Here is a 26,827-nt window from a genome sequence, read left to right as displayed (position 1 = left end):
CTTATTAAGAAATCGGCTAAAAAGTCATGCTTGCTTGATCCTCTGCCCACCACCTTGGTGTGTGACTCGATTTATGTTCCACTGCCTGTCATCACAAAGTTAGTCAATACCTCAACAAATACTGCGCACTTTCCCACTGAATGGAAACAAGCAATTGTCAACCCGCTCCTGAATAAAAAGTGCTAAGGACGTGATTCATAAAAACTTACGACCGAATAGCAACCTTCAATTTATCTCAAAAATTACCGAGAGGGCTGTCTTCGACCAAGTGTATAGTCACATGACTGACAACGAACTGTTTCCTGTGCTACAGTCTGCCTATAGGGAAGGGCACAGCACGGAAACAGCACTACTGAGAGTTTTAAATGATGTTTTGTCCAATATAAATAAGCAACACGTGCCAATTCTTATGTTGCTTGATCTGAGTGCGGCATTTGACGCTGTCGGCCATGCCATACTGTTACGCCGACTCGAGATCTCATTTGGCATCACGGACGCTGCTCTCGCATGGCTCTCATCGTATCTATCTGAACGTAGCCAGCGCGTGTCGGTAAGGGGAGAGAGATCTGATTGTCATCCCTTGCCATTTGGTGTTCCCCTGAGGGTTCGTGTCTAGGGCCCCTTCTCTTCAGCGCCTATGCCAGCAAGCTGTCGGAGGTCATCAAGCTGTACCTGCCCAACGCACACGCATTCACTGATGATACCCAGATTTATCTTTCCTTCAACCCAGACAACTCCCTTGATGAAGCACAGGTAGTACGTGCCATGGAGCAATGCATGTGTTTGCGCCATAAGGGTGTGGATGCAAGATGACAAACTGAAACTTAATGAGAAGAAAACTGTGGTCATATTAATCGAAACCCGCAAAGTCAACCTAGGTACTCTGGCTATTGGTGATACTACTGTCGCTACTGTAAACAAGGCGCGAAATCTCGGGATTTGGTTTGACTCGCAGCTGAATTTTAACGTTCACATTACCAAAACATGTAGTCTATCCTATTTTTCACTATACAAAATTAGACGCATTAGAAAGTACCTTTCGTACAAGAGTGCACAAACACTTATCTTAGCACTAGTAATTGGACACTTAGACTACTGTAACAATCTACTGTACGGCTTACCAGCCAGCAATATTACCAAGTTGCAACAGGTCCAAAACGCCGCGGCAAGGCTCATTTCCAATACCACGCGTTTTGATCACATTTCTCCTGTTATGGAAGACTTGCATTGGCTACCAGTTAAATACCGTATAATGTTTAAATTGGTTGTATACACATTCAAAGCTTTACATGGTAGTGCTCCCACATATATTCATCAATTGATTAGACTTAAGCCACAGTCAAATTATAACCTGCGATCTAATATATATATATATATATTTAGCCAAGCCTAAAAGCGGAGCTCCAATTTTTTTCATAGCATTTATAGAAATCTGCTTTTCGTATGAGCGTAGTAACCTTACCAGTTCCTCATTCTTTCTGCAGTTATATATATTTTTAGTGCATATGAAGCAAACTTCCCATCGACAATAACAATAATAATGTCTGACAGAAAGCAAAATTATTTAATGCTGATTTGTTGTAACAGAATGCATTTTTTCCTTAATTTTCCTTTCACCGCGGTAAGGAGGAGGTGATCTTTGCGCTTGTGCCCCAGTCTCGTCCCCAGAGCCCCAGCGCGTCAAAAATGGCGGCGGAAGGGGCGAATTTAGTTGTCTTTGGCTCTTTGCTAAGTTGACGAAGAAGAAGAAGTTTTCTAGTTTGGAAGCGATCGAAGTTTTCCTACGCCTCATGTTATTTTTCCTGCGTGACTGTGTGAAAAATGTTCCTTTCTACAGCAAATTTGTTGAGCTGAAGGAAAATTTTTAGTTTGATAAATGTCAAAAGTAGATGGGGTTTTGCTGTGTCGGTGGAAGGCGAAAGGTCCGACGGCTCTGTCAATCAAGGAGGTAAGATAACTTCAAATCTTTATGTATGGATGCACATCTTTGTACTGTTTGATGTTTTTTTTTTTCTGAAGGAAGAGCAATTTGCTAAAAAAATCTTTGATCTTTAATCAAGATAATGTTAAAATGGCAAGCTAATACGGACAATAGTAGGCCAGTGTTGTTATATGAATTGATGTGGTCGGTAACATAATATGCACAATACTAAGAGATCGTTTCAAACTGCGGGCCAATTGAAAATCGAGTCATTAATGGGGATTTACAAAATATTTTAGATTTCATCGTTTTCTACTCAAATTGAGTGATTTTTTTTTTTTTTTTGATGTTCAGGTTCTATTTGAGGGAGATGCACATTGGAGATGTTTGAATACAGGAGAAATATTTCAAGTCAAGTTAGCTTTGGGTCATTTTTCTATTTTCTAATACTGTACTTGTAGCTGATTAATTCAATAAATTAGATTAAAAAGCTCATTTTTTTTAAATTTGTTTTTCCCAGGTTGATAGCTATTCCTGTACACATGAAGTTGTTTTTTTGTTTTTGTTTTTGTATGTGTAAACTCGAATTAGGTGCTCAGTTCTATGCCTTTGATATTGATTTAAGAGAGTCAAGATGTCTTTCTTGCTCTCAACTCTTAATCTAAGAATGCAGTATAATTTTCCCATTTGTTTTGGAAGGGATAGGAAAAACATGAACCTTTCATAACTTCCTGTCAATCACATTAATCCTTTTGCTTTGAGAGTGCAAAGTGATACTGTTTTGTTCAGGGAAACCACAGCAGTAATGCATGAGTCAACGAACCCCCCCCCCCCCCCCCACCCCACCCCGGGACAAGGTGGGGATCTGGAAAAAACCTTGCTCAAATCTTGAATAATATCCCCACCCCTCGGGATCCTTCATAAACTCAAAGCATTACCTAATATCCCACCCCTGGAGTTTTAGCTAAAACTGTGGGCCCCAAAATTATGTCAAGCACAAAATATGTAACACCTTACACACCTTTTTACCTGTTTCCTACATGTAAATCCGCTAGCGTAGGTGCGGTTTTATGTAATGTAAAATTTATTTTAGTCTTTTATGTAGGTATCTATACAGGTCACTTATGTTGTATTGTAAAACTCCCTGACGAAGTGTGCGTTTGTCACACGAAACGTGTAGGAAAAAATAAGTCGTTTTACAACTGTAAGAGTTCGCAGACGTGCTGCTCACTAGTTTTATCTAAAAAATTCTTTGACATTGCAGTCTGTTCACAAATCCCCACCCCCTCGGGGCAGCTAAATCTACTAAACGCTTCCAATGCCCCACCATCTCGGGCATGATTTTGTATCAAATCCTCTACTATTCCCTTGTAATCCCCACCTTGTTCTGGGGTGGGGGGTGGGGGGGGGGGGGGGGGTCAGGGTTTTCGTTGACTTGTGCATAATTGTCTGGCTCTTATTCTTGATCTTGCAAAGTCAACATGACAATCACTTGTGCCTTTTGCTACTTTATATACAGTCATTTCAACTAACGTTGTCGGTTCAAAGCATAAAGCTAAAAGACAAGACCGAAAGTTTACGTTGGAATCTTTATGAATAAATAATTCATCAAAATCAGTCATGCCTGGAGAAAACAATAGGTTGTAATTAGCATTACAATGACCTGCACGTGCAGGGATGATTTTGATGAAATTATTCATAAAAAATAATCCCACAAAACATTGCGGTCTTGTCTTTTAGCTTTTTTATTTTGATCCGACAACGTTAATTGAAATAGCTGTATATGAAAACTAGTAATGATCAAAACTGGATTAGAGAGTGCATTTGTTGACCTCAATCCTTTAAAAGGTTCTCTCTCCTTTGCCAAGTTGGTGATGATATCATCTGCCCCTGCAAAATCTGCAGGGGGTGCCATATACATGTCCCAAGATCCTTTCATTCATGGCAATCAAGGTTGACTCCAATCTGTGTCAGGAGTGCGTTCTTTTGATGTAATTGTTGAATGCAATAAATGTCGTAAGTCTTTTAATTTATTCAACAGAAAAAACATGTTTTTGCAGTCCCTAGCCATCTGTAGCTGGTTTTTAAAGTTGGTAAATTGTTTGACATAAAATCAAATGTGCAGTTCCAGAAAATATCCATACTCCCCCCACGGAAGGTCTTTTGTTTTGCACCCCTGCTCCCCTTAGGAAATTTCAGTTTAGCTTCATACTTTGCTTCTAAAATTTTGACTTTTAAGACCCCCCTCCCCATAGGAATTTCCGATGACCTTCTGTGGGGTGGGTATGGATTTTTTCTGGAACTGCACAATAACACTTGGGTAATTAAATCCTCAACTGCCCCTGTCAAAATCTTTACCAAAAAAAAAAAAAACACAACAATTAAGGGATAATGAAATTTTGTGCTGTGCAGTGCTGATCCAACTGGGGAATCAGAGAATTATATCCACTTAATAAATTTTGCATTGCCCTAGTGAGTACATTTGGTCAATCAGTGATCAAAATCCTGGGGTAGTGGGTTTGAATCCTGCCAAGATCAAAGAGTTTTTCTTTAACTTGCATGGACCACATTTCCTTACTGAGGTAATACTGAGAAGAAAATTTAACGGTTTCCATCAGCACAAAATTTACACCGCAGATTTTATTTTCTGGTTTCTCAATTTAGGTACAGACGTTGCTGTCCTTAAAAGCAAAATCCCAATTGAAGAAGTCATTAAACACTACACTGCTGCAGCCTCATCACTCAATCCAGGGTATGGATAGCACCTCATCTGAGAAGTCCCATTCATTTTTACACCGCAAGATACCTACCATGCATCATTTAATAAGCATTCTGTAAAAATATTCCTTACTTTACTTTTCATCCTCTGGTTTTTCGGAGAAAAAAAAAATGGTAGGTAGAAGAGAATGTAGGTAGAGAGTTGAGTGTGCATACAACAGTCGTCTTCTGAATTCACAAAGTGATGAACAACTATTACTTTGCTTGAAATATTGCAAATTAAAAGCATTTTATTACTTCATTCTTCAAAACAATCAGTGGTTTAAACTGTTCTTATACAAATAAAGAAGAGTTTGCATAAACCCAGTGTACAGAATGGAATCGAAAAGGAAAATAATATTAGTGTTTTTCCTTAATTGTTTCTGAAAAAGGTAAACCAGACTATGTTATAAGGTGTAGAAAACTGTAGCACTGGTTACTGACGTTACAAAACCCATGAAAAATAAACAGTTATTATAGGGTGATCAAAAGTAAGTAAAAGAAAACAATTGACTTGGGGTATAACATTTGTTATAATGATATGTAAATCACTACAGTGGAATACCAATAATTGTTTTTAACCTCAAAGGGAAACATAATTTTGCTCCAAAAATAGGAGGTAAAAATCTGACTGAAGCAATCCAGGAGAATTTAAAACAACTATATTTGTTCAAAGAATTGGGAGTTTCAAATAACTGAGATTGCACTATAAAAATTAATACCTGTACATATATTTCATAATTCATTACTCACCACCAAGTTTTAAAGTTTTCTTTTAATTAAAAGAGATGGCTGATAGGAAGTTTGATGTTTTATCTTTAATCACAGTTATCAACAGAAGCCAGGGTTTGGTGGCATTAAACATGGCCTAAATATCAGCCACCTCCTCTCCTCTCAATTGAATAGCTATAAGAATAATTGAGTACAGCGCTCTGTTGCTTATAAACACAGCTAGGCCCAGGCATCCTGTAGCCAATCTCTGTTGTACTCTGACCATGCTAGAGCAATAGCCCTACCTGGCCAACTAATCAAATCTTTACTCAGTGAATTTTCTTTTGAGTAATAATGAGATGCCCATTCTATTTGACTTCTGCCATCATAAACATTTTCGAAAAGGTAAGAAATTTAACACACAACTGGATCTATCGATTGGGAAAGTGCACAGAAACGTTCACACAAGAATGCATAATTTACAAGTTTATGAACTGCTTTAACAAGAACGTCCATTAACAAAGTGATTCTTGAGGCGTACAGTGTTTTCATCACATCTACAGGTATGGATCTGTGATGGTAAATAAAAAGCTTACATCAATTTCTTTATTGTTACAATTTAAACAACAGGTCTTAATTATAAACTCTACCAGAAAAGGTTACACCCGCTGTGTGTGGCTTTTGTGCCAAGGCAGTGGCAGATTCTAAAACAATCCAGAGGGAGGGTACATAATTTATGCAGATGAGGGCCTATGATGATTTTTATTTTTTTCCCTTTCATGTTTTGAAAGGCCCCCCTCCCCCTCCCCTACCTGATGATGTTCTAAATATTTTTTTTTCTGGCACCCCCTCATATGATATCCTGTACGCCATTGTAAAATACCTTGCCCACTCCCTCTATCACTCACTACTCACTACCAAGTTTTAAAGGCTGACTGACTGATTTGACTGATTCCCCATGTAATAACCACATTATCTTTCATTTTGAGATACAATGTATATAACAGTTATACGGATATAATATGAATGATAACTATAGTTATGTCATACATGTGGAATTTATATGGCAGATGTACCCATGATCACTACATTACAAATATATCATGCCGATCACCTGGTGTCCATGCTAATCCCATATATGGGATTAAGACAAGAAATTAATGCAATCTAGTGTCGGCTGAAGACGATAAAAACCACACTCCGTCAAGCACATATTGAAAAAAAGATCAGCAATGCTTTGAATCATAATTTGTTCAAGCACAATGCTAGGTTTTACAATGAGTTAGAAACAAGAAATTTATATGGTGGAGTCACTGGCAACAACAATGTCGGTTGCTCATGACAAAGCGTTGCGCACTGACGATGCACCTGTTCTGTCAGATTACATTTTAAAGGGAATTTGTAACAGAGGGAGAGGAGTAGCCATTATTTTTTTCTTCTTTTGTTAACAGGACCCAGCTAATCATGATTACATGAAAGCATCCAAAAGTTTAGAAAAACATGTCCCCGGCTATAATTATTTTGCTAAAATTTGTGACTATCACTATTATGTCGGAGAGTTATAACTGGAATTTGACAAAGACACCTGCAAGATTAAGAAAGAGCAGCAATGCGCCTCATGTAAAAATGGTTGGCTGGCTCCACAATGGGCAGAATTCCATGCCCTGTCTCGGATAAAGAAAAATTAAGGTAGGCGTACAAATTAAAGTGTTTTTGAATCTCCGGCTACTTCTTTAGATGGAACAGCACAACCAGTTGATGACTTAATGCCTAGAGCGCAAAAAAAATCCTTCAATAAAGGAAAGCTGAACACAGTGAAAAAAATTACAAACTTTTCTTCAACAGTGTACCTTTGTGGTTTCTGAGGAGCTAGTTAAAATATACCTAGGTAATTTAAAACATCTCCATTTCTCCAATTAGATTTGCGAAATCAAGCAACCGTCGAGAAGCGACGAAACCGAGACCCAATATATTATTGGCAACAAGAGTTACTAGACCTTACTTCTATCTGGAGTTTTAAAATCTCTTTGTGTTTTTTGAACTTGACACTTCAGTTGAGTTACTTGAAAAAACACTCCCTTCCACACACTGAGAAAAAGTTGAAAAATGAAAAGAATGGGCTAATTACCAGTCACCTACAAGAAGCAAAGGAACATGTTTTTGATGAAAATGAAATCACACTAGCTTTACACTCGCTTTTAACATTGTGTAAATTAAAGGACTTAATTTCAGCTCAGTCAAAAATACTCCCACGTCTAAATCTTTGCCGTTATACCCTATTATTTAAAGTATTTGTGTTTGTTCTCTGTAAAGATTGTCACAAATAAATGCTAAAATTAGAAATATATAAGCTTATGCCAGAAAAACTTGTCAGTTTATATAAACTGTAAGTTTATGTCAACGACACTGTGTAGCGAGACGTTTGTTTGACTGACTATTTTACCTGAGAATAAAATTTCTTAAATGAAGCAAAATGGGATGAGATTAGAAAATAAAACTCCAAGGAAAATAACAAACATGGACCGAAAAAACGAGTTCAAAAGACTGCTGTAAAGTTAGCAGTAGCTAAAAGTTAAACGAGTTGCATGGTCAACACTGCAAGAAAAACAATATCTTGCAAAACGGCAAAGTTTTGGCAACAAAAATATACTGTTACATAAATAGATATAAATATACTCGCCTCTTTGGAGAATAAACAGTCCTTTTGTTCCATTGCTGATTTTTTCGTTCGTTTTAAAACGTTAAGTGAGCGAAAAGTTTCACTTCAAGAGGAAAAATCCAACGGTTGGTCGTGTCGGAACAGAGTATAAAATGATTTCTCTTCGGTCGCTCTTCATGATGTGGCGTTTCCGCCGCTAGTCGCCTTGCTCTTTTTCCCACTGATGGAAGGCAAAATTGGACGAGATTAGAATATAACTCCAAGGGAAAAAATGAACATGGACCAATAAAATTACCTCAAAAGACTGCGCTGGAGTTAGCAGTAACTTATTTTATAGTTTATAAGCTTATAAACTACGTGTCAACACTGCAAGAAATCAATATCTTGCAAAACAGCAAACCAGCAAAGTTTTGTCAACAAAATCACACGAATATACTCGCCTCTTCTGAGAATAACCAGTGCTTCTATTCCATTGCTGATTTTTTCGTTTGTTTTACAACGTTAAGTGACCGAAACGCTCCACTTCAAGGTCGAGGAAAAATCCAACGTTTCGGCGCGCCAGATCGGAGTAAGAATGTTCGGCTGCCGGTGACGCTAAAAGCTGGAAGGGTGGAACGGCGAAATTGGGAATGGCGGAAAATCACCCCAAATTCTAAAGCAAGGAAAGGCGGAAAATCACCCCATTAGAAAATAAAACTGCCAGGGAAATAATCAACATGGACTGAAAAAAAAGATCTCCAAAGACTCCTCTGAAGTTAGCGGTATTTAGCAGCTTCAGCTTAAATTAAACGGCGTGTTAACACTGCAAGAAATCAGGAAAGCAAACCAGCAAAGTTTTGTCAACAAAATTACATGAATATAATCGCCTCTCCGGACAATAACAAGTCCTATTTATTCCATAGCTAACTTTTTTCGTTTGTTTTACAACGTCAAGTGAGCGAAACGTTTCACGTAAAGAGCAAAAATCCAAGTTTTGTCAGGCAGGATCGGAGTAAACTGGTTTCACTTCAAGATTCTGCCAGTCGATTTGTTTCTCCCGCCGCTAGACGTCTTGCTGTTTCTCCCGCTGTCGGTCACATAAATTGACTTTGTATTTTGTTCTCTTCAAAAGATCTTTTTGTTTTCTTAATTAAAGCAGTTGGCGATGCAACTTCCCGCCAAACAAACGCGGGTAGCAGCACGGCTTCACACATCTAAGTTTTCCTGTGGCTGCGTACGGGCGTACGTACGGGCGTACGGATGGACAAAAGTGACGTCATAACCAAACCAAAATTTTTTGCATTCGCGGGTTACCAAATTCTCTTAGCTATGGGGCTCCGCACGCACGCCTCCGGCGTGCGGAGCTCCGCTAATACAAAACACTCACTGCTCGATCTGCCAAACAAGACCAAGAAAACAACAGGAGACAGAGCGTTCTTTGCAGCTGCGCCGACCCTATGGAACGCCCTTACAGACGAGTTAAGAGCTTCCAGCAATCTCAAAATTGTTATGGCACGGTTAAAAACTCATTATTTTAAATTAGCCTTTAGCTTTTGGCCTGTAGTATCTTAACACATATCTTTTGCATGCATATATATATGTGACACTCTTTATTTAGTATCCATTTATTAACTATTTAAAAGCTGTAACATTGTAGTATTATAGGCGTTGAAAAGTAAAGCGCATTAGATCATATACCCATATATTTTGTGCTATATAAATAATAAAGTTAAGTTAAGTTGAGTTAAAGTTTGCTTTCCATTCCAGAAGTAATAAGTTTTCTGGGCTCGTAAAAAAATTAGTTAAAAGAAGATAGACGAACTCAGCTTCCCACAAAAATTATAAAACAGTTCAAACGCATGCGCAGAGAAGGTAAAATAGGTCCTGGCTCTGGCAAGGCATAAAGAGCAGCTTCAAGTTTGTCCTTAATAGAGTGTATTATGAATTAATAGTTGTAACAGTTTAGTTTGCAAGGAAGTAGATTGGATTTATATTAGAGATAAAAAAAACTCGTCTCAAGACGGAACTCCACCAATTCACAGATTTATTGTCCCATTTTTGTCCTAAATTCATTGAGTGGCAAAACCAACTGAGAGGTGCTTTTAGAATTTTCCTCTTTAATAACCTTTGCATCTTCGTACACCCTTGTTATGATGTTAAAATCTTAAAGATTTGGATTACCAAATTAAAATTTAATAACATGAATTTTTGAACTTGTTGTAACATGTTGTAAAATGGTGTTTTCGTAAAAATGGCTGGTTCGGCTTCAAGGCACATGGTTCGAGGAACACAATGCTGAAAGACCGAATACATTTAAGACGAGTTCGTCGTCTAATTGGACTTGTGTGTAAACTAAGTAGTGGTAATGAAGATTCCATTAACCCTTTAACCCCCGTCTATCAAAGAACAAATTATCCTATCTTGTTTCCATACCTTTCTTATAAAAGTACTGGGGAAAAGTTATTAAAATATCAAGAAAATTCACCTTGGGTGATGATATCCTTAATTCTCATGACCTCAGGGGTTGAATAAGCATTAATATTACAAGGATAAATTTGATGCTGATCACTTTTAGGGCTTAAAGGGTTAAGTTAGAGCGTTTTTCAATTGAGTGTCGTAAAACGAAAAACAAAGCAATTACCATGGCCAATCACAAAACACGTGAACAGTGCAATGAAATAATCGGAATTCGAAGCAAATGCTTGTAGCCGACGCCAAGCGCGGGAAAACGCATGCGAATAAGACACGATTGGTTTTGGTCTTGCTTCTCATTGGTTGAAAAAGTGACGCGAGTTTTTCTCACAAATCACAGAGCGTGATACTGAACAAAACCAAAGGAAACGCGAAATCATTTTCGACACTCAATTGAAAACCGCTCTATTCCAGGCATTGAACGTGTAGAGAGCATGGTCGGACATCGCTAAATTGAAAGAAGGATTATAAACGAGAAAAGACTCGCCCACTTGTAGACTATCTTTATGCTTTTCCCTACCTTTGCTCCCGGCAATGACTGCTTTCACATGATAATTTCTCTGCAGTAATGATCCGTCCGAAAAATTATCCCTCTAAGTGTGAACACGGCACTTGGCAATTTCGTACACACAATCCTCAGGGTTTTTTGGTCAGCGCTTGGTCACCAGGAGACAGACTGGGGAACTTTAATTTCATTAATGCAGGATTTCTGCGGTAAAACAATAAAGCCGTTATGATGCAGCCAATCAAAACGAAATCCCCAATTCTCCAGAATCTTTCCTGGCTAGTGACCGCTGGTCAAAGAGCCTGGGGACTCTGGGTACGAGATTGGGCACTTTGCTGTTGCAGAATCCTTGCTCTTAGAGGGATAAATTGTCCTGAGATACATGTAAATAGACATACAAGAAGGCTGATAAAATCAGGCAAATTTCCCGTCTAAATTATAAGCTGACCCGTTCAGTTACAGATGAGTAACATGTTGAAGATAGACAATCTACCACACGAGCAGGAAGAAATAGTCCAACATGCGTGTGTTGTTTTCCGCGCTAAATTATTAATATGTATAATATGAACAAATCCTTTACAATCGCACTAGAGTTTTTTTTTTTTTTCACCTTTTAGCGCAGAAGGATTCAAGAAACCGCTAGGGAGTGTGTATGAGTTTGCTAATAAAGTAACTATATTTTTTAAATAGCTTAGTGTGTTGCTCAACATAATAATAACAATCTTTAATGAGGAAACTTTTTCACTAAAAAGTGGTTTACAAAAAGGACCTCGAAAATTAAAAATTAAAAATCTACAATGAATAAAAATGCTAAAAGATGCTACTAAAAACTAATGTATCTTATGTGTAATACAAAACTTAAATCAATGAATTAAAAATCTGACGCTTTAAAATATTTACATTATCAGAGGCTCGTATAGTTTTGTCCAGCGAGTTAAAATCACTTACAGCATGATAGCCAGTTCTTTATTTACCCCAGTTTCTTTTAATGGATGGAATTTTGAGGTTTGCTTTATTTCTTGTGTTGTAACTATGCTGTTCTTGCTGAGTGACTAATGTTAATTCGTGATGCGTGAGACCATTAAGACATTTATATACATGTACGCATCGGCGCTGGAAGCGCCTTTTTTCTAGTGTTAACCACTTCAGTGTAGTTAACGCATCAGACGCAGAGGAATACAGTGGTCGATCTAATATTATTTTAGCCGCCTTATTTTGAAGCACTTGCAAACTAGACATTAAAGTTACATTATGTTTGTCTCCCCAAACTAAATCAGCATACTCGAATAAGGGCATAACAAGGCTTTTGTAAAAAAGGATGCGCGCCTTAAACGGTAACAAATGCTTAACATTACGATCTTTATCATCCCGTGTATAGCTTCCCTGAAAGCAGAAGCTGTTTGAATGCTGTACAGATATGTTTTTGTAAATAAACCCTTTCAGGCGGGTGGTCTATATCACCCAATGAGAACATTCAAGCAAAATATTAAAAATTGTGTCTCATTTGTTGCTTGAATCGTTTTGTGCCTTTTTTAAGACATTTGTGTAAGCTAATGGGGTTTGATCTGTTCAAATGCTTAAACCGAAAATTTAGGCGACAGAAAGGTTGAGGGAGTGGAATATTATTTCCCGAATTTGCAAGCTGCTGTTGGCTTTTCAAAAATGCAGACATTCCTCCTCTCTGAAACACAAATTATCGGCCTCCATGTATAAGTACTTTGTCTCACTCGGCCAGAATTCTAAACTGTTGTAAACTATACTAAGTTCCAGGCCTCACTGTCTGTACCTCTCTCCCCTCCCAACTTCCGCCTGCTGCTGAGAATAGACTGCATTGGGTACTAATTAATTAATCACCTGGAAAATTACTTATGCCAGTTAACTCTCGTCATATACAAGCCAGATTATGCCATTTAGCAGATATAATTAATTGGTTATCGGCTCAGTAAGCCAGAAATATTGTGAATCTGTTAAGCATGTTCATGTACAGGTACCAGGTTTCGTAAAACTATATATACAAGAGATATATCACGCAAGGCAAATCAGTTGGACCAAGGGTTGGACCTATTGTTTTGAAGTTAATCTCCTCCTTTCGGCCTTTTATTGTTGGAAGCTCAATTTGCATCCACATCTAGGAATACGTACTAGCATCAGTGATATGTGAGCCTGATGAGATAAATTTCAGCTGGAAAACTACTGAAAGCAATGGCATTTTCCTATTTCATCAAAGGATTAAAACTACAAACGCTGAAAGACAGCACTGGAGCTTTGGCACATTATTATACCATGATATTATTTCCAGTTGAAAGTGTAATCGCTTTGTTAGCCTCAAGGTCAAGGGACCGAAAACAAAAACTATTCAGTAGGTTGCCTTAGCTGGTCTTATAGAAGTTTCAGCTTGAAAACTGGCCTTAAAAAGAGCAGATATACCTATAGCGCAAGCAAATAATTTTCAATGAAAATTCCAATATTAGATTTTCTTGGCTCTCGGCTCCCTTGGAAGTGTCAGCATTATAGCTAAAGTAACTGATTGACAAAAGGTTGTTATACTCTTGATCACAACTAAACTCGAATTTAAGATAAGTGCAATTTGTGATCACCTCCTAGATATAATAACCAAGAATGTATTTTTTAAGTATTTCAGACTGGAATAATTTTCCGAAAACAAAATAATTAAATTGGAAAATGTTACTGTACTGACAAGTCCCAAGATAAAACTGAAAAACCTGTACTTATGGTCTTGATTAGCTGAGAAAAAAAAAAAAGAAAATCATCCTCATAAAAATAAACTAAACTGTAGGATTTGCTGAAAATAGAACAGTCTCAGTTCTTTTCTAGTCACTACCACAGTAGCCGAGATTACACAAAGGTGTGCCACTGAGGTAATACACGTAGAAAGAACCGCAGTTCCTCACTTGGATGGTAGTTGCCCACAGGCAGCAATTAGTATTCCAGTGAAAACACACCGTTCTGCTCACTGGACCATCAGCAACATTGGGGTGCCCTCCTCTTAACCATCCTGTTGCACCAGTGTTACACCTGCTACTGGGTGGGCATGATAAAGCCATTCGTTTCCCTGCGGCACCTTCAAACCGATACCACCCAGACAGTCCAGAGTCACAATAATGCTTAGGAGTGTGGTAAGTTATCTTTCTGGTACCATTGTTCAGACTGTAATAGTTTTGGCATTCTGAAGAGAAACAGTAATGAAAGTAACACAGTGATAATCATCACAAATCAGCCTAAAACAAGTTTCAGTTCGTTGTCGTATCCCAGGTCATTGTTACCAGAGGATAATATTTCTAAGCATTAAAATTATCATAATTATTATAATCATGATTTAAAATAATTTCAGCAACACCATTCCAGCTCGTAATGCATCATGTTGCTAGGGAATACAGGGGCGTAGCTACCATACACGTACATGCGCAAGATAACGTACAATCAATAACAAAATAAGAAATAAATCTTGGGATCTAAAAAAAAAGTTTTACTGCAGTTCGCTGAATTTAGCAAGACAAAGGTTTTCAGATAGTAATACATTGCATCGTACGCGATGACGCACAAGTCACGGTTAATTACTAACATCTCCCAGAAATGTCGCCGCTTTTTGGGTGACAGGAGCAAAAAGGTCATATTTTCTCTCTTCCATTTATTAATATTGATAAACATATTGAGGTTGCCACTGGTAAGATCCTCATTGATTTTGCAAATGTGAAGGACAGGCGTTTGTCTCTTTTCCTTCTAAACATTGAAAATAATCTTTTTTCATCTTTTTCTATTTCTCAGTGCGCGAGCGGGAGGATTTCTGTACATCATGCAATCTGATTGGTTCCGGTAGTGGGCGTAATGTTTCGATCTTGTCAACGAACCCGGGCGGATTTTCACCCAAATTGCTGCTATAAATATAGACGAACATTTGCTATAAACGGCCCCTGACGACGAATTGTCTCAAGTAAAATGTTGAAAAAACAAATACCACAGGAAGGAATGTCATCCCCTTTTCCTCTTTTATCCACCCGAGCATTAAAATTAAGTCGCAATATTTATAGTAATTTAGTGTTCAATTGGCGTGATGTGTTGCCATGGTAGTGTTACTAGTCAGAACAGAAATTGTAGAGAAATAAGAAGAGCACGTGAGTGAGAGGAAAATATCCTTACAATTCAACCTAGCCAACGTCTTTCAACCTCTCACGTTCCAGTATATCCGTAGGTTTGATTATACGTTGGCGAACTCTAACGCATGTCTCAATTAAGCGACGCAAACACAGGCGCAAGCACAAACATAAGAGCTTTATGTCAAGTGAAAAAGAACGCGACGCAAGCACAAGCAAAAAAAAAAAAAATAAATGAATGATCCTTGTGTTTGTGCTTGCGCTTGTGCTTATGCCTGCGTCAAGGCCGTTTTCATGGTGAAATAAGCATTCTTACGCTTGCGCTTGTGCTTGCGTCGCTAGTGAAAACCAGGCTTTAGAGAAAGGAACTTACGAAATCTTATCTTTAGATCGAATTTGGCATAGGGCATGCACTTTCAACTGGTAATATCATTGAAGTTAAGAGGAGATCGAAAACATTGAACTTACCGAGAGCAATCCCCACGTGCACATGCATTTTCTCGCTGCGCACGATAATGATGACAGTAGATATCATTACAACAAATTTGCTCTGATTTCCTCTCATCTTATTAAAACAAGGAAATCTCTTTTGATCCGCTGTTTGCAAAATTCAAACCAGTGGCGAAGCAGTATAATCCAAATATTAATAAATAATTGGATACGATGTTGTTTTTTTTTTTTAATTACTGCGACTAAATGATAAGAAAATATTTAAAGAAAGCTTTAATCGAAAAAAAAAGTTGTAACGGGAGTCATGATTTTGTTCATGATTTTTTTTTAAACTATATTTGCACTTTCAATAGACAAGACTATCCATGCAATTGAAGTACATTTAACCGCATTCAGACTGGGAGATGGGGGTCGGGGGCATCCTCTCTGACCTTGAACATTCAAAACAATTTTTTTATATTAAAGCAAACATCAACGGACGTTGTGACGTTTCCCTAAACTTATATGTTCGCGTGACATGATTTCTCTATGGCAACAAGATTTTGAGAACCATATTTCTCGAGTTTTTTTCTCTTGTCAAAAAATAGTGTTTCTTTGTTACTTTTTTATTTGATGATAGTGTTTGATGAGCCGATTTTGGAGGGCAGTCGTGATAAATCACGGACCTAATCCTTTCGTCGCATGACACCATTTCACGCTGCGGACGCCTAAGGAAACAATTCTGGATTTACTTATATCCTCCAGGTTATATTGCGGCAACCTGAATAGAGTTAAGCAATGTACACGTATGACGCAATCACGTCACTGGTTACAATATTGATAATGCTATGGACCTAGTAACTCGAGAACATAAGCGCGCCCTTTCTCTTCACATCTGTAGGACTTCAGAAATATTGTTGTAAACACTGAACATAAACAAAGCAGAAAAGAAATTAAATTTTTAGTGACAAACAACAACAACAACTAATACTTCTGGGGTGCTATCTCTATATTCCATGTTCTTTTCGCAGAATAGCATCCGTTAGTGTCAATTATGTAGACCTTTGTTGAAAATTAGAGGATGTATCCAAAATACAATTAGCAAATTGATGTAAGTACTTGAATTTTGTTAGAAAAGGGCTCTCACCCGTTTTTGTAGGAAATAATGTAAATGACACACAGCAAAGTGTTTGTATTAATTGCAAATTTAGATTATTACAAACCATATTTTTGTTTCGCTAAATTCCAGCCAAATAGGACGGCGGAAATACAACGCGCTAGTCTTCCAGGGATAACAGACGTCCCTCCAGCTTCAATATTCAATCAACACATCTGTTTTTCTTCAGAAGGAAACCCGTTGAGATTAATTTTTTCTATGCATTTAAAATTAGAACCCAAAAATCCAAAAGTGCCGGGAATTCATTGGAAGCATAAAAGAGTCCAAGAAGGGAATTCAGACCGCAACAACACAGAGGAGATTGCCGAACTTGGCTAAATTCTTAAAATGCTAACCTAGAACCGAAAGGCATCGAGATATAACTTACCAATTAAATATAGATTACTTCATGGAAAGTGCGCGCGTACGGTGTTTACGCGCGAGCTGTTGGCGTATCGGAAATCGAACGAGTGAGATTTCTGATACAAAACAGCGAGTGCGTAAACACCGTACAAAGCACTTTCCATGCTGTAATTTGTTTATTTTATACATACTGAGATTTTTCCGTGCTGAACAGGTTTGGTAAACATGTACACATAGGTCACAAGTGTTTTATTGTTATAATGAAAGTACACAAAAATATCAAGTTATTTCAAAAATGCGTTTTCGAGTGCTGTGATTGTCAGACCTTTACTTGAAAGGCCTCCTTTTTCCGCCATGGTTTTTATCAAACTGTTCAATTTTTTCTGACTCATTTGCACTTGATTTAAACCACAGTTTTTTTTTTTTTTTTTTTTTTGACGAAGGACTTTTTGTGGAATTTATTTTGAGATAGTTGTTGGCTTCACACTACAAGCTAAGTTAGTTTCAAGTAAGTACTTGATTCAAGTGCACTTAAAAATCTCAAGTCGCACTTTAGAAAACTTGGCTTCACACCTGGTGACAAAGTATACACTTGAAGCACAAGCTGTCAATCATCGTTCCCGGTAAAATCAGAAATGCGATTGCTCGCCGGAAAATCATGGAGCCTTTGCAACGGAAAAACGTTTTGTGTTGTTTACTCTTTATTTTTTCTTTAATTTTAACTAGGAGAGTTTTAACATTACAGGAAATGCATAGGTACTTCATTGTTTACGAGTACTTGGCGACAAAACAAAAGAACATCTTCTGAACTGAAAATCGATGGTTCAGGCTGTCTGTAAAGATGAAATTCAAATAAGATCGTAAGTTTAACTATTTGTATCGGCTTTTCCTTCTTTTTTATGTTTACTTATATGAAAGACTGTTCCATGGAGTCCTCAAACTTCTAGACGTATCTCCAGCCATTCATTTTGATTTTTTTTTAGATTAATTTTAGTTCACGGCAAAATGTTTATCTGTCCTGGCACCGCAGCACGTGGCTTTCAGTTGGTTTACCTTTTCCTATTGGTCAAGTACGTTCTCAAGTGTGGTGTTGGCCATACTTGGCGGCGTACTTCGGCTTCTTTGAACTACGAACGTTTCCATGGTCACTAAGTAAAGTTCAAGTTGGTAGGTTTTACCCCTTCACACTCAGAGTAGGTTTCAAGTGCACTTAGATTATACTTACAAGCTCTGGTGTGAAGCCCCCAAACATGGCGCACCAGGTTTATTCATCGCGTCAGGTCGCTTTTCGGAATAAATCTTGTAAGCGGCAACTGGATCTCTTTCTGGTGGACCGTTTGATGGTGCGAAAGCGTTTGGTTTAACAGCTCCTGACATTACGAGGTTCAGCTCCCGTTCTAGTTTTCGTTTGCCGTTCAGAATACTCTAAGTATTCAGTTCCGTCAGCTTCCATGTGAAGTTGCACGTCGCCCTAAGTCTTCTGCCGATGTTTTTTACAGCCTCTCAAGCCAAAATGCACCGAATTGAAAAGCAACACTGTGTTTAGCAAGTTTCGGCATTTGAGATTCCGAGTAAATTCTTTTCGTAAAGACATTTTCTTGCTAAATCAAACGCAATGTCTTCCATAATATTATACTCGCTGAATATACTTGCGTTCTTTTAAATACCGGCTAAAACTTGAAAACAACCCTCGAAGGCTTGATGGTTCATAGTCTTGGCCATCTTTTCTTTTCACACAAACAATGAATTCACTAGCGTAGCGGTTGAGCTCTTCTGGTTAAATTTCTTCAATTTTTCTTTGTTCGTTTTTCTCCAGCAGAAATGCAGTAAGTAGCTTTACATCCCGCTCCGCTTTTGCTCGAGTGTTTTGTTTTCTTGGTCGGTAATAAGCTTATATTCTCCGCCGGATGGGTTTATCCAAGGGTTTGAACCTACTGTCAGAACATTCAGCCACCATTGCCAGAACATTCTGCCATCAGTAGTTGTTTATCGGAATGTTTTAAACTCGTCTAGAAATGTCCTGCGAAAAAGCCGAAATCCCGGCATGCGAGAAATTTAGAGCCGTAGAAAAGCTAGCGCAATCGACAAAGATACGCCAAAGCTACCACGTTCATTCATTCATTGAAAATGTTGATGCGTTTTGACAGCCGCTTTCTGATTGGACGAGACGGATTTCCCACGTGTGAGAAAGTCGTTTTGCGGTTGCCAATTTCCGAACCGGGTTTTCAACAGATCAATTCTATCTGTAAATCTCAGTATGTATGAAATAAAAATGGTTGATGCATGGCCTAATCCGATTACAGTTTATAAAAACAGAAGAAATATACTGCACGAAAAATATGCATCCAATCCCTAGAGATTAAAATGAAAACGGTGTGGGGCCAATAGTTGGCGTATCAAGATATTTTGACTTAGCTCGGAGCACTCCACAGATATGATGTATACAAATTAGTAAAATCAAACACCCCTTGTTCTAAAGAACTATAGAATGCGACGGAGATGAGCACTAAATTTTTGTCAGATGAATTTTCGATGTCTGACATCTATGCACCGACATCATAATGTGATCTTGTGTTATACCAGTGACGGATGTTATATCACTAAAAAGTGTCTGGTTTAGCAGATCTTATCTTTCGAAAACAAGAGCGGCTTTTATCTTGCCCATTCGCCTCCAAATAGTGTGCTGGCAGTTTCCTTTTAAAGGCTTACGCAATTTGAACATTCATTCCTACATTTTGAGAGGAAAGTAGAACGAGTAAGATAGACGTTAGCCTGTTCTAAATACCTACAAGTTTGACAGGTTCGAAATGAATTCTTGATTGACTTTATGTGACTAAGAAAGTTCGCCAAATTCCTCTATCCTTTTTTCTTGATTACTTTGTGCTATTTGGCATGGTAGAGATATAGCGGGCAGTGGGTCATTTTTTGTTCAGAGAACGGCACAAACGGAAGATGAAATTAAACGTGCCAGACTGAAAAGACCTACCAATGCATACCAAATAATTACAAATCATTGATCATTCACTATTCCTAAAAACATCAGAACGAAATGGTATTTAAGCAAGTGGATGGCAGGTTTACTTGTACGGATCGGGAATAAATCATGAAAAAGACCAGAAAAAATAAGTTTACTTCTCATGCTCCTACGAAGTTGGTTGTTTTACAGCGTGCCTGTATGTGAAGACCTTTTTATGGCAGATTTCAATTATATACAGCAGAAGGTTTAACGGGAAACGCATGAAAGACGCATGACACATGACGGCACATGAAAGAAGCTAGGTCAAGCCGGGATAAATTTTACCCAGGTGGCCTTACGTCTGATTGAAAGATAAAAATACGAAGAACAGATGTGTATTTTGTCTTTTGAGGACAAACCTACATAGCCCCCTTCCTCAAAGACACACACACCTAAAAATCGCACACTTGCAAAACCGTGCTATGGGTTGACGTTTATTAAAGGTTAAGAATTTCTAATTGAGATATTTTAAAGTACACTTTGCCTAGCCGGAGTCCATTGGGTTATACGACGTGGCTAACATCAAGTAAGTAGAGGTTATTTTTTTTTCTTTTTTCTGTGTGCGTGTTTGCTTATTTGTTTGCTTGTTGATTGTTTTTCAGTGCTTACAGTAATGGATAGCATAACACCATTCTTAACACCAATGTCCTTCGTTTTGAGCCACGAAAAGCGCCGTGGCCGAAGTAAATTTAATATGATTTTTATTTAACTTAAATTAATGTTAACATTCGTGACATTATTGCAAAGTTGATTTGAATGTTTCGTTACAGAAACAATGCCTTATATTTTGGAAATTCAAAAGATCACATATATGGTAGACTCAATCTGTGTGGGCCCTTATGATTGAGATTTGAGGGTTGAGCCAAGGCTTTGGGCATATTTTAAATGTTTGGTACATTACCTGCACTTCTTGAATTCTTCAAAGCATTTTGCTACCTGAACGACGATTTTCTTTGAGAAACAGTTACTTTCCCATTACGTTTAACCATAATTTGCTTCTTCCCGTTAAAATATATATGGACAAACTTAAAAAAAAAAAAAAACACTGGCAATTAAGGTTTTCTCTTAACCGTTTTTTTTTTATCGTTATTACGATCATTATTTTAACCTGTATCATCCTTTCTTATGAAATGTTCATATAAACGAAAGCTTAGAATTATTATGTGCTATTTGCGTTTATAACACAGTCCCAGGTCGTCTTCGTGCTTTACTGAACCGCATTTTTTTCACCGAAGGGTAGGTGGCTATAGTTAACAATTATTCGTCAACGTGGAGGTGAAAAGGGATGGATATTTACCTACGCGGCTTAGTAAATATCCATCACTTCAACCAACACTAAGGTGAATAATTGTTTAATATATATCACACAAGCTGAATAACTAGCGGACCAAAAAATTCCTTCCTTTTTGACGGTATACCGACAAATGGTGGGAAATCTTAAAATCTCGCGCGTCGCACGGTAAGCCCGGGGGTAAGCGATTTCTTATTGTAGGAAGTTCCGTCTCACTTTCTTGCGAACAAATGAAACTTTTAAAAGCACTTGTTTAGCTGCTAAGGTGTTATTTATTCAACTGTTGTGTGAAATTCGTCTCGCTGTTCAGTTGAAACCATGATGCAAAACATAAGTTGTTTCATTGTTTGCAATGTGATTATAGTGCTCGGCGGTTTTCGTAAACAAGGTATTGTATTTTCATTTTTTGCCTTAGAATTTGAGGTTAAAAAGATTAAATAACTTACCATAAAATGCCGTCAAACTAAACTCTGTTACCATTTTTGTATATTTTGTAACAGCTGCCTCAAAATAATTTCCTTTTAAGTGCCGAAAGGGGAAACGGGAAGCCATCTTGTTTCTCTGCGGCTGCTCGGAGGTGAATAATACTTGGCTAATCACCTCCGAGCTAGCCAATCAGCGCTCGCGAATGCCACTTTTCACTTGTGTTGTATATACTAATGGAGGACTTTTACCACTGTCCACTGACACTGGGGTGAATAGCTGCTTTACTATATACTAGGCTAAAACAGTACGAAAATGGTGATTGTTTAAAAAAGAAATCAAAGGACTATTACTCATTACTTGCACGCAAAAGAGCACAGCCTCCTAATATCGTTCGTAAATTGCAGAATGATTTTAATTTTTCGTTTGATCAGCTGAGAGAAATCTTCACTCTGCCACATTCTGTTGTGCTTGAATCATACGTAAAAGGTTTTCAGTTCAAAGTGATCAACTCTATTTTATACACAAATTCTAAATTATATAAAATAGGCTTCAAAACGGATGATCTGTGCTCGTTTTGCAAGGCAGAATCTGAAACCTTACACCACCTTTTGTATCAGTGTCCCTTTGTTAGACAGTTTTGGAATGATTTTCAAGATTACTGGCACCAACTCTCAAATCAGCAAATTCGTCTTACTCTTCAAGATGTTTTATTCGGAATTACAACTAAACCATGCCCTTTACTTAACCTACTGAATTATTTTATAATAATTGGGAAACTGTTTCTATGGGACTGCAGAAGAACCCAGATTCGACCCAAAGTAAAATAGTCATAAAATATGAAACCGAAAGAAAGATCAATAACACAAATTTTTTTAAGAAAAAGTGGGTACTATCCCCAGTTTAATGTGAAGAATTACATTACACATAAACTTTTGTGTGGTATTTTCATTCATAAGTGCAACTGTAACCTATTGTAAGTCTCTTTTTTTTTCTTACTTCGTTAGTAACAACTTTTAATTTAATTTTAATATTGCAACTATTGTGTAACTGTATATTGTAAGTGTTAGTAGAAGTATTTAAGTATTGTCTCTATTATGATAGTATTAGTAGTAAATTTGAGTGAATTGTAATTCGTTGTAAGTCTAAAAAATAGTCATACCTTGTCAGTAGAAGAATTTAATTTAATATTGTAACTATTATTATTATTATTATAATTATTATTATTATTGTTATTATTATTATTATTATTATTATTATTATTATTATTATTATTATTACTTTTTTGTATTTTAGGTTAGTATCTTAAGTTGGTATGGTTAGTATTGTAAGTAAAGTTTAGTATTCTATAGTTAATAAAAAAAAAAAATTATACCTTTTTATTTTGGTTAGCCCAATTTGGTTGTAAATCCAATGTTTAGGTTTTACTTCTTTATTAATCTGTATATTTGTACATTGCTCATTTCCATTGATTTATTCATTGAACAATTTTTTGTCTTCTTTCGTGAAATAATTGATTACTTGTGCGTAAAACAAAACAAAAAAAAAGTTTTTGCACTCTTACCTGACAGGACAGTGTATGATATGGAGAGCGGGTCATACTTTGACACATACAATTCCTTTACGCATACTCGAAATCCTGTGGTGTTGATATACTGTAAAATAAGACAAGGTCATATGAAATGTTGTATGCTTTTCTTGTTTGCTCCCTAGACTTCGCCTTTTCTATCACGACCTCGTACCTGCGTAATTTGTGCGACTAAAACTTAGAGATTTATGATCGTTCGTAATTATCTAAGATATAATTGTTGCTCCGGTAGCTAGGGTCAGAAATTTTGAGTTTCGTTCAACCCACAAGTCAGAAAAGGTTTGACACCGGATTTTGATGTAACAAGACCTCCTGATTAATTCCAGCTAGTTTGTAATGTCGAATTGTGGTATAGGTTCCGAGTTAAGAGTATGTTTTATTGCGCACCCCACGGGATTAGCATGAAAACGAGGCCAGTTCCCTTATCAGAGTTTACTTATTTACTTATTGATTAAAATTATCACAAACTGCTAGTAAACCATTCTAATAATGAAATAAAGCTATGCGAGGCAATGGCGTCGATAAAACGTATCACGTGACTGATCACGTGACTAGTATAAGGCCAAGATATTGTCTAGAAATAAATTAAAATGGTGTCTCCATTGCTTTAGAATCGTAAATGTGAAATTTATAGGTTTCAATGATTGTATTTGTTCAGTTTTAACTATTTTCTATCATTTCATCTAACAAGGATATTTTTCTAGGTCACAATTTGGCTATAACACCAGCTTTCCATCAGGTTTTGAATTAACATGAAAACGAGGCTGATAAAGTAATAAGCGTTTCTCCTTTATTTCTTGGCCAAAGTCAATCGTGACATATTAGAAGTTGAACCACTACTGAATTCAAGTTACGCTATTTATTTTTACAGCATCTGGTGTCACATGATTGATCACGTGACATTTATGTGACTATTTACAAAATCACAGTAAAGAATCTGAAATCCTGAGTGATGACACATGCTTCCTCACTACTTTTCTTTTCAAACATTTTTCCACAACGTAGAAATGAAGGTTACAAATGAACACGTAGTGAGCTTAATACCTTTAAACATCTATGAGAAGCTGTATTTGACCATTACGCTTGCCGAATATCAGCCCGTTCAATCTGAATCACTCTCACTGTAACTCTCACTGCTGTATAATGGTGCACCATGTGGATTCTGGCATCTCTCATCTGCCATACATACACAGGATTCCGTACATGAAAGGCCAGCATTGATACAAGAACAATTAGTGCGGCATTCAGATTTCTTGCACTGGCAGGTAGTGAGCTCCAGCAGACTCTTCGGTGCCGGCTCTTTCGTCATTAGCACTGGTTTCAAGATGTCTTCTTCTTTCTCCCATCCATGTCCCTCTGGTGAATTCAGATCTTGCATAGCATCAAGCGAGTGTCTCCAGATATATGTCTGATAGTTTGCACGCTTCATGTGCTGTAGCAGACTCTCGGAGGCTGGCGGTAGCATCTCGTTTTTCTGTTTCTTCAAACAAAAGAGAAGATACCTCAGCCCGTCAGCAGCATTTGGTGTCCTCTTCGAGGAGGGGTAGATGTTCCATACGAATTGCTCGCATTTGGCGGCTGTTGTGACATCCAGTTCTTGTGTCTGTCCGAAGAGAATCAAGCTGTCCTGGTGAGCACGATTGCGTCTTAGCACATCCCAGGCTTTCTTCTTCCCAATGCCTGCAAGAGAGCTTGTGGAATCACAGCCAGAGGAGGGCGGGAACAGCATCACACATGGTCGGACCCAATGCTTTTGAGACATTATGTACTGGAATTAGTCGGAGCCGATCTTTCACGCCAGTACGAAACCACGGTTCCTTGCAGCCAAGACGGTCAAAATGGGCTGCACTCAGTACAAGAACATCTGTAGAATGAATGACGATCCGTGTTTCTGGAGTGGATCCGTACTTGGCGTGATAAAGTAACCTGGTATCCGCCTCCTCGTGGTCAGACTTGAGATTTGGCATATCACAGCAGTGGCCTCTTGTAATCATTACGCATCTTTCTCCGTCCTTTTAACCTCCTCCGATGACCAGTTTCTTGTTCTCTGGTAACCTTTCTTGTCCAAGCTTGCACAGTGATTTCGTTAAGTAGTCACAAAGGTTGACCTTCCTTCTGAGGGTTGGAAATATATTTTCCCCATTGCCTGGGCACTGGAGTCAAAGGACCACCTATCTGTACTTCAAGAGCAGCAGATTCTCCCCTCCTTGATCGCTCTCCGGCTTTAATTGAGGTCTCCATGTACTGGTCAAAGTCAATGTGACATTCAAGACAGTTGGAGTGGTGAAGGGACAGTGGCGCTGTGAATATGGTAAAATACTTCAAGGCCGGATCACCAAATGGCTTGCTCCGCCAGACTTGGTTATCTGCACCATGGCCATTCCATCGAGGATATAGGCGGTCTCTAGTGATGACACATGGAGGGGAGGGGCGACACTGACCTCTTTCTCAATGATGAATGACAGAGCACTCTTCGTGGTTTTCCGAAGGCTTCCATCTGGATATGCAAGCGAACATGGCACTGTTGACAACTCGTAGCTCAGAACTTCCATCAGATTTATGCGCTGTGCATTCGCAGCAATGAGAAGCCTTCCAAAGAGGTCCCTGTCCGCTTTAACAGTGATGAACTTGTCGTCTGCAGCCTTGACATTTACCTTCTTTGCCATGGAATTGAAGGTCTTCACTTTCAAGCTTGGAACAGGGTCCCAAAAATTGACAACGTTTGTGTTGGCACGCTTCTCTACAAATGTTGTCATTTGCTCTCGACCTCTCTCCGTACTACTCACAAGACCTTCTGCAACATCTGAAGGTAGAACGATGCCGGTGGCAAAGTTTACAATGGACTCTGTATCTTCACTGAAAGGGTTGGTCATTAATCCTGAGGTAAAGCATTTCACCAGCTTCCTGACGTCATCCTCATCTCGATGACGTCAGGTGGTAAACACACATAGCTAGAATTGTGTGCTTTGGAAGCTTCTCACGACCATTTGTGCAATAATGGACGATGTCTTGTGCAATGCTCAGAACCTGTCGTTCGTCTATCATGTTGGTACACATACTTGATCTGTCTGAAAACTTCTTGTCGTCAGGGCTAATGATTAAACGTATTAGCCAATACAGGGAGTCTGGTATGACCTCTCTTGTTGACTCTTGGCTAATGTCTCTCACATCAAGTGGCCTGGACGTGATGCCTTTGCATTTCCTTATCTCGGCTTTAATGTAACTTGCCACACGAGCAATATCTCTTTCTTTTGTTGCATCTTCATCTTCATCTTCTCCTTTTTCTCTTTCCTTTGCTTTCTTTAAATACGCCCATCCATTTAGAACATCCTGAACTTGTATGCTGGAAGAATAGAGGAGCTCTGGTTTAGTTCTGTCAGTCTGTTGGTGAAAGACTATGCTGTCCCCAAAATGCTTCTCCAAGCGTGCTTTCAGACGTTGCGTT

The 26,827-nt window shown here is 38.1% G+C and overlaps 1 protein-coding gene, 2 long non-coding RNA genes and 1 pseudogene across 3 annotated transcripts in view; 2 read left to right on the top strand and 2 right to left on the bottom strand.

Moving 5' to 3' along the window:
- Positions 1-13,772, top strand: part of LOC146458772 (uncharacterized) — a 54,431-nt gene extending 40,659 nt beyond the window's left edge. Inside the window, exon 2 of the long non-coding RNA XR_014858129.1 lies at positions 13,623-13,772. This is a non-coding gene — a long non-coding RNA (uncharacterized LOC146458772). The remainder of the gene's footprint in view (positions 1-13,622) is intronic.
- Positions 1,639-2,416, top strand: LOC146458773 (uncharacterized). The gene is made up of 2 exons (XR_014858128.1): positions 1,639-1,948; positions 2,276-2,416. It is a non-coding gene; the product is annotated as an uncharacterized LOC146458773 (long non-coding RNA).
- A 63-nt stretch (positions 13,773-13,835) lies between the features above and the next one.
- On the bottom strand, positions 13,836-24,372 carry LOC146458771 (pancreatic secretory granule membrane major glycoprotein GP2-like). The gene is made up of 3 exons (XM_085090306.1): positions 24,310-24,372; positions 23,359-23,449; positions 13,836-14,191 (listed from the first exon to the last, which is right to left on the bottom strand). Exons 1-3 carry the CDS (start codon positions 24,370-24,372, stop codon positions 13,836-13,838), a joined length of 510 nt encoding a protein of 169 aa, XP_084946432.1.
- LOC146458770 (uncharacterized) lies at positions 24,272-25,376 on the bottom strand (annotated as a pseudogene).
- Between the last annotated feature and the right edge of the window lie 1,451 nt (positions 25,377-26,827).

Source organism: Pavona decussata, unplaced genomic scaffold (assembly GCF_977016875.1).
Source record: "Pavona decussata unplaced genomic scaffold, jaPavDecu1.1 SCAFFOLD_228, whole genome shotgun sequence".
Taxonomy (NCBI): Eukaryota; Metazoa; Cnidaria; class Anthozoa; order Scleractinia; family Agariciidae; genus Pavona; species Pavona decussata.
This window is presented reverse-complemented; position numbering and strand designations above follow the sequence as displayed.

What these genes read in the sequence shown, in the direction of transcription:
- LOC146458771 (XM_085090306.1), bottom strand. Translation starts at nt 24,372, where the DNA reads ATGTTTGAAAAGAAAAGTAGTGAGGAAGCATGTGTCATCACTCAGGAT. An exon ending in AGGATTTCAGATTCTTTACT is followed by an intron (nt 23,450 to 24,309) that starts GTGATTTTGTAA and finishes CTTATTTTACAG; the next exon opens with TATATCAACACCACAGGATT. An exon ending in ATCATACACTGTCCTGTCAG is followed by an intron (nt 14,192 to 23,358) that starts GTAAGAGTGCAA and finishes GTTTCTCTTCAG; the next exon opens with AATGCCAAAACTATTACAGT.